Genomic DNA, 6,951 nt, shown 5'->3' on the forward strand with positions numbered 1-6,951 from the left:
GTAGACCTTCAAATTTGAAAAAACCTATACATTTACTGTAGCTCAAAATTTCACATTTATCTATTTGACTAATCCAATGCAACCCTATTTTGATGAAATTCATCAAATTTTATATTTGACTAGGATTTTGATGAAGCCAATGCTAATACTGTAATAAGCCCACTGAATTAGAAGATGTCATAGAGCTACAGAATTTTCCTTGGCAAGGCTAGTTAGTTACAAGAAATTGAAGAAACAAACCCAAGGAGTAGCACGAGCGATTGTTCGATCAGAAACACGTCTCAGAATCTGAATAAAGTGGATATTACTCATCGCATTATCGTCTCATCTCCTCACTCGAAGAGTCGGAATTAAATAAAACCAACACTACTTGTACAACCATTATTGGAAAAATCACAGTTAAAAGACAATGGGAAAAGAATCAAATTTCAAAAGCTGAAGGGCCTGAACTTAGTTGCAGACCTTCTGGGCCAGATGATACATACATAAATATTTATGTATATATCATCATCTTCATCATAAAGGACTTTCATTCCTATGCTTCGGCATCCATCCTCGACCTTTTAGGGCAACTTTCTTGAATAGACCAGTCATTGCTTGATCCTGCCTCATGCTCATCACGACCCCTCTTCATATACACCATATCCATTGCAGTATCGGCACAAGTAACAAAATCGACGTCTTCGACCAAACTTCCCTGTTCATCTTCATCTATAACATCTGGCTCTGCCTCCTCAATTAATCTTAAATATATTCCACACGTCTTCACTTCAAAGGCTTCTCCAAAGTCGAAGGACACATTTATTTCCTTTCCACTTGCTATCCCAGCTTTGAAATTTGACATGGGTATGGAGGTCAGAAAGGTTGTTCCCTCCCGGAATTCATCAAACCAATGTGATTGGTTGGTAAAAAAGCGGCTCTTAATTTCAATAGAGCGTACCACGGGCTCAGCCGTGGTTTCTTTCTTGGGTGCAAAAACAGCGCAAACATCCACCCCCACGACTTTACCCTCTGAAAGTGGAGGTGCATGACAAGATATCGAAGACCCAACTCTCTTATGGCTGAACCGATCTGGAACCTCGCGACCAGGGTGAAATGGATAACCGCACTGGCTCTGCAAGTTTGAGGACTGCAGTCTCGAAAAAGAAAAAAAAAAGTTACAACAAAAACGAAAGATAAATAGTATTTTTCATTTTATATTGTCATTAATATTAGTCATGCATGTCATCATTGTTGAGGAATAATCCCACATTGACTGTGGACAAGATCTTAGGCATGTTTATAAGCAATGAGCAATCTTCTCTTATACAACCGGTTTTATGAGATGAGTTAGGCCCATAAATTTCATCATGGTATCAGAGCCTGCCACAGGACGAATGTGGGCCTACACTACTTATCCCGTGACAAGGACCAGAAAAAATACTGGTCTGCACGTGAGGGAGGGTGTTGAGGAATAATCTCACATTGACTGTGGACAAGGTCTTGGGCATGTTTATAAGTAATGAGCAATCCTCTCTTATACAACCGGTTTTATGAGATGAGTTAGGCCCATAAATTTCATCATGGTATCAGAGCCTGCCACAGGACGAATGTGGGCCTACACTACTTACCCCGTGACAAGGACCAGAAAAAATACTGGCCTGCACGTGAGGGAGGGTGTTGAGGAATAATTCCACATTGACTGTGGACAAGGTCTTCGGCATGTTTATAAGCAATGAGCAATCTTCTCTTATACAACCGGTTTTATGAGATGAGTTAGGCCCATAAATTTCATCAATCATTAATCACTACTTAAAATGTGTTATATGATGGATGTGATTCAGATGACACAAAATATAAGATTGAAAAGTATGATTGCTTTAAAGAAATTTCACTTCATTTAAAAGAAAAAAAAAAAAAAACAGAGAGAGAAGACAACCTGGAAAATATTTTTAGAGAAAAAATATGACACATTGTAGCCCTCGTCCGTGTGAGTGATTGCAAATTGTAGCTTCTCCAAACCTTGAATCTCAACCAGTTTGTTGCACTCAGATAGGCTAATCGACGACCACCGTTTCAGGTTGTACAGATTTGAGACTCTTTCCAATGATGTGCAGCGAGCTGCTTTCAACTCGGTTACACTTGTGGGAAGTTCTGAAATCGATTGAAGAGTTGTACAGTCATTCAAACGAAGTTTAGCTAACTTAGGAAGGCGACTCATGCAGGGAGGTAGCTTTAAAAAACTGTTTCCTGATAAATCCAACTCTTCAAGTGAAGATAAACTCCCAAAATCAATGGGAATCCCGTCTTCACGTAAACTGCAGTCACTGAGATCCAATTCTCTCAATGAACATAATCCAGAAATTGAAGCTGGTAGCAAGTTCGTGGGGTTCGAACTTGGTAATATCCCAGATAATATTCGTGAGATCCAAGATTCCGAGGCATGTCCTTTGGATCCAGATAATGTTAGAGTTTGGAGATTTGTCAAACGCCCAAAGGAGGATGGGAGTCGCTTAATTGCAGTTTTATCTGCACGCAACTCCCTCAGAGCCATCATATACCCGAAATCCTCTGGTAGCATCGTAAGTTTTGAACAGCCAGACAAGTTGAGAGTTTCAAGAGATTTTGAGTTAGAAATGCTTCTGGGAAGATTCCTCAGATTCTTGCATCCTTTCAAATTAAGCAAAACAAGGCTTTTCAGATGTCCAATAGACTCGTGAATCTCAGTCAAACTAGTACAACCTTCAAGTATCATTATCTCCAATAGAGGTACTCGCAAGAAGTTCGGTGATTTGGTGAGATATATGGAATTGCTCATATTTAAGACTTTCAACTTGTTGAATATCTGCCAAATAAAAAATAAAGGTTAAGAAAATATTTAAAATTAAAAAAAAAAAAATTCCCTGATATAGAAACAAAAGGTATGTAAAATTTCTCATACTTTGATCTCCCTCCAAACTTGTTTGACATTACTATGCTGCATGTCAAGGACAGCAAGGCTCTCGAGTTGGAAATTGGGTGGTAAAAACTGCAGAGGACACTTATGCCAACAAAGCCATTTGAGCTCATTGGGAAGAAGTTCATAACATCCTTTGAGATATACACCATCGATCTGGAGTAATCTCAAATTCTTCATCTCTTTAAATGCTTCGGTTTCCAAATGTACATCTTCTAGTGTTGGCATATTTAAGACGAGACCCTGCACTGCTTTTGATCCCTGACAATATAATTTAATAAGTCATATCTTGTATAAAGCTAGAACACCTTCAAACTTTAGGCAACCTTGATATTCTGACCGCCATAATTCAAAACATACAGGTGTATGCGATTTAGACATGATTAAAATTGCCAAAACATGCTTGCATGCATCATTTTTTACCATCGTGAAGTATCAGTTGTTTACTTTTATATTTTTTGTTAGCATCTATCAGTTGTTTACTTGAACTATGTTATGTTGCTAGAATGTTTGAACTATGTTTATAAAATATAAATGTAAATATGCCTTTTACCGTATGTTTGCGAAGCACATTTAAGACATCCTCATGAAACCATAATCTATTACGTTCGCCTAGATCATTGGGCGACTCTTCACGAACAATCTCTCTTCCCATGTCACGAATCAGATCGTGCATTCTCAATTCATTTCTTTCATTAACTGTCAGGAGAGATCTTTGAATGAGAATACTTATACCAATATCTGGAAAGAAACAACAGCCATCAAGTACTCTGTTGACATATTCTTTGTCTGTACCAATAAAGAAACATGCGATATCAAGGAATATGTCTTTCTCCATAACATCTAGCGAATCAAAACTTATTCTAAGCTTCCCCTGAATCTGTTTGTCAGGAACTTTTTGTAATTTTTCTAATGTGCTTTTCCATTCAATAATGCTTCTTTTTAATAGAGAGGAACCCAAAACTTCAAGAGCTAATGGAAGTCCTCCAACATAACCCACTACATCAGTCGAAAGCTTTAGATACTCTTCTGCTGGATTAGCCATCCTAAATGCATGCCAACTAAAAAGTTGAAGGGACTCCTCGTTATTCAATTCCTCAACCATATATCTTTCATTTACTCCTAGTAGAGTTAGCACGTGTTCATCCCTAGTTGTTGCAATAACTCTACTTCCTGGACCAAACCATTCGATCTCTCCGGCTAACGAATTAAGTTGCTTCAAGTGATCCACATCATCAAGAACAATAAGAACTCTTTTGCGGCGAAATCTTTCCTTAATCAAACTTATTCCTCCATCAACATTGGAAATCTTCAAATTCTTCGTCTTCAATACATCAGAGAGTAGCTGTTCCTGTAAACGTACTAAGCCATCGGGTTTCTCTGAAATTTCTTTGATGTTCAAAAGAAAACTGCTTCCTTCAAATTCAAGACATAGTTCATTATAGACAGCTTTTGCTATTGTTGTTTTACCTATTCCTCCCATACCAAATATGCCCACAATGCGAACATCATTTGTTCTAAGATTCAATAAATCTTTTATTTGTTCAACACGAGAGCCTATTCCCACTGGGTGTGCGGCAACATGCAATGGAACTTTTTTCACTTTGCGCAAAACTTCTTCCAGGATTTTCTTGACGAACTTTGATTCATACCTGATCAATAATTTACATGGAAAGAATAAGACAAGCACAAGGGAAAATAAAAAATAACATTATTTATGTACAATAGTAATTAAGATACATCAAATTCATTAAGAATATCATTTAAATATATGTATGTGTTAACGATATATACTTGGTCAGCTTTTATTAATTGTAAATTTGTAATGAGCTGCTGATGTCTTTTATTTGTTTTAAATTGGTTTACACTTTGTATAATTGGCTATTGGGCAGTTTTGTCTTTAAAAAATCTAATGATAAATTGACAGCAGTACTATACTACGAGTTTTTAATACACAAGTGAATGTTGCAAATCCATAGATTTTTTCAACAAAACCTTTTGCTTTTGATTTTTTTTAAATACTTATTTTGCTTTTTTGTAGGGTTCAATAACAACAATTTGAGATATAATATGGATTAGTAATTGATGAATTTAAAGAGAAACAACGATGATAGGGATTATAGAAGGAATGGTCGAATTTAAAAATAATAGAAGCATGCCCAAAATTAGTTCGATTTTTTTTTTTTTTTTGACCCATAAAAATATAGGTTCAATGGTGATTAGAAAATAATTTCCAGTTTTCTTTGATAATTCTACTTATTATCTCTCCATGTCACACATTTTACTTATTTTAATTTTCTTATAACAAATAGGTATATGAATGATAATTGAAGAATTCAATTAATTTAATAAATTTTTTTTTATTATAATATTATTTTTATTTTAAAATTTTAAAAAAATTAAAATTATTTATTGTATTTTGTGTAAAAATTTAAAATAATTATAATAATTATATAGATGAGATAGTTTAATTTTGTGGAATTAAATTCGCCTTAATTTTATAGCTCAAACCCATTTTATGAATTTTCTTAAAAAAAAAAAAAAAAAACAAGTTGCATGATGAAGAAGAGGCGGTAGCATGATACCCATTTGCAACGTCCCGGAGATCCCAGCCGGAAAAACTTGCAGCTTCAATAAGAGCTGCCCTCCACTTTTTAACCCTTTCCATCTCAGCCCGAAACCGTTCTTCATGCTTAACGAATGCTCCGGCAAAAGTCCCGATCTGTTTTCGAACATCAGAAGGGTTCACATCATAAAATATCGGAAAAAATATCTGACCCACGGTCTTTTTGCAGTGCAGAATCTCCACGAGCTCGTCAAGGCACCAACTAGAAGAAGCATAGTCTTTAGAGAAAACCACAATTGCAATTCTGGATGCTCGAATCGCGTTGTTCAGTTCGGTAGAGATAAGCTCTCCCCTTGGAAGCTCTTCGTCATCTCGAAAAGTGTGAACTCCGGCTTGCTTCAAGGCTGTGTAGAGGTGATCGGTAAATTTCTTGCGGGTGTCTTCACCTCTGAAACTCAAAAAGACGTCGTAACTCCATCTAGGTTTGGAAGAGGATGGAAGGGTTTGAGCATCCATGAAAAAGGAGATGCTTTGATCGGATCAAGCTTAGAGTGGAAAAAGAGATCACGAACCCTGTAAGATAATAGGAAAGGTGAAATGTGGAACCAGGATGGCTTGTTTTTTATGTTACTTTTGGTTCAAACTCAGCCGAGTCAGCATGACATCTAAATATTTAATTTTTAAATTATTAAATTTATTTAAATTTAAAACTTTTAAAATTTACAATTTTTTTAACTTAAAATATTATGTAAAACTCCTAATTTTTTTTTATTAAAAGTATTAAATTTATCTTAATATTTAAATATATTTTAAATTAAATTTAAATAAATTTCACATAACTTTTCTACTATTCAAATTCAATTTATTATTATTTATAAAAAAACTCATTTAACTCAATATTCAAATACTGTTTGAGCCTTAAGCTATATTTTCTTTTACTTTATGTACAATCATCGAGATGTATTTGAGTTTGTGTACGCTACGAAGAAGCTAAAACTGTGCTTTTGTTCAATAGACGTACGGTAATAAAGAAAATAATTTTTTTTAATATTGCATTTTCACTTATTCGAAACTATGTTTGGTAGTCGTTTCGAAAGACGTGAAAACTTGGCTATTCAAGAACGCTACAAAACGCGCCACCTCGGATCCCTCATCGCATCCCAGTCAGACCTTTACCAGTCAAGGACTTGCACAGTTGCACACATGCATATTCTTTTGAGTAATGCTAAAGTCACCGTTAGAGTCATCGTTGGCTTTAATATATATTTTTTAATGTGTTTATTTTATAATTATTTTTATAGAAATTTTTTTAATATTTTTTAATATTTTTAAAAAATAAAATAAATTCATAATATTATTAAAAAATATTTTTTTAATTACGAAGTAAAATAAAAAAATATTTTTTTTTTTATAATTAAAGAAGTATTTTTTAATAATATTATAATTTTTT

General features: G+C 34.6%; 1 protein-coding gene across 1 annotated transcript; it reads right to left on the reverse strand.

Annotated features, from left to right (window-relative positions):
- Positions 1-289: 289 nt before the first annotated feature.
- On the reverse strand, positions 290-6,078 carry LOC108991853 (disease resistance protein RPV1-like). Its single transcript, XM_018966247.2, has 5 exons — positions 5,521-6,078; positions 3,489-4,587; positions 2,921-3,196; positions 1,919-2,824; positions 290-1,129 (listed from the first exon to the last, which is right to left on the reverse strand). Exons 1-5 carry the CDS (start codon positions 6,015-6,017, stop codon positions 536-538), a joined length of 3,372 nt encoding a protein of 1,123 aa, XP_018821792.1. The 5' UTR covers positions 6,018-6,078; the 3' UTR covers positions 290-535.
- Between the last annotated feature and the right edge of the window lie 873 nt (positions 6,079-6,951).

The sequence above is a fragment of the Juglans regia genome, chromosome 7, assembly GCF_001411555.2.
Source record: "Juglans regia cultivar Chandler chromosome 7, Walnut 2.0, whole genome shotgun sequence".
NCBI lineage: Eukaryota > Viridiplantae > Streptophyta > Magnoliopsida > Fagales > Juglandaceae > Juglans > Juglans regia.

Coding starts and splice junctions, on each gene's coding strand:
- LOC108991853 (XM_018966247.2), bottom strand. CDS start 6,017: ATGGATGCTCAAACCCTTCCATCCTCTTCCAAACCTAGATGGAGTTAC. Junction 4,588..5,520: donor CTCCGGGACGTTGCAAATGG/GTATCATGCTAC, acceptor ATTATTGATCAG/GTATGAATCAAAGTTCGTCA. Junction 1,130..1,918: donor TCTCTAAAAATATTTTCCAG/GTTGTCTTCTCT, acceptor TCGAGACTGCAG/TCCTCAAACTTGCAGAGCCA.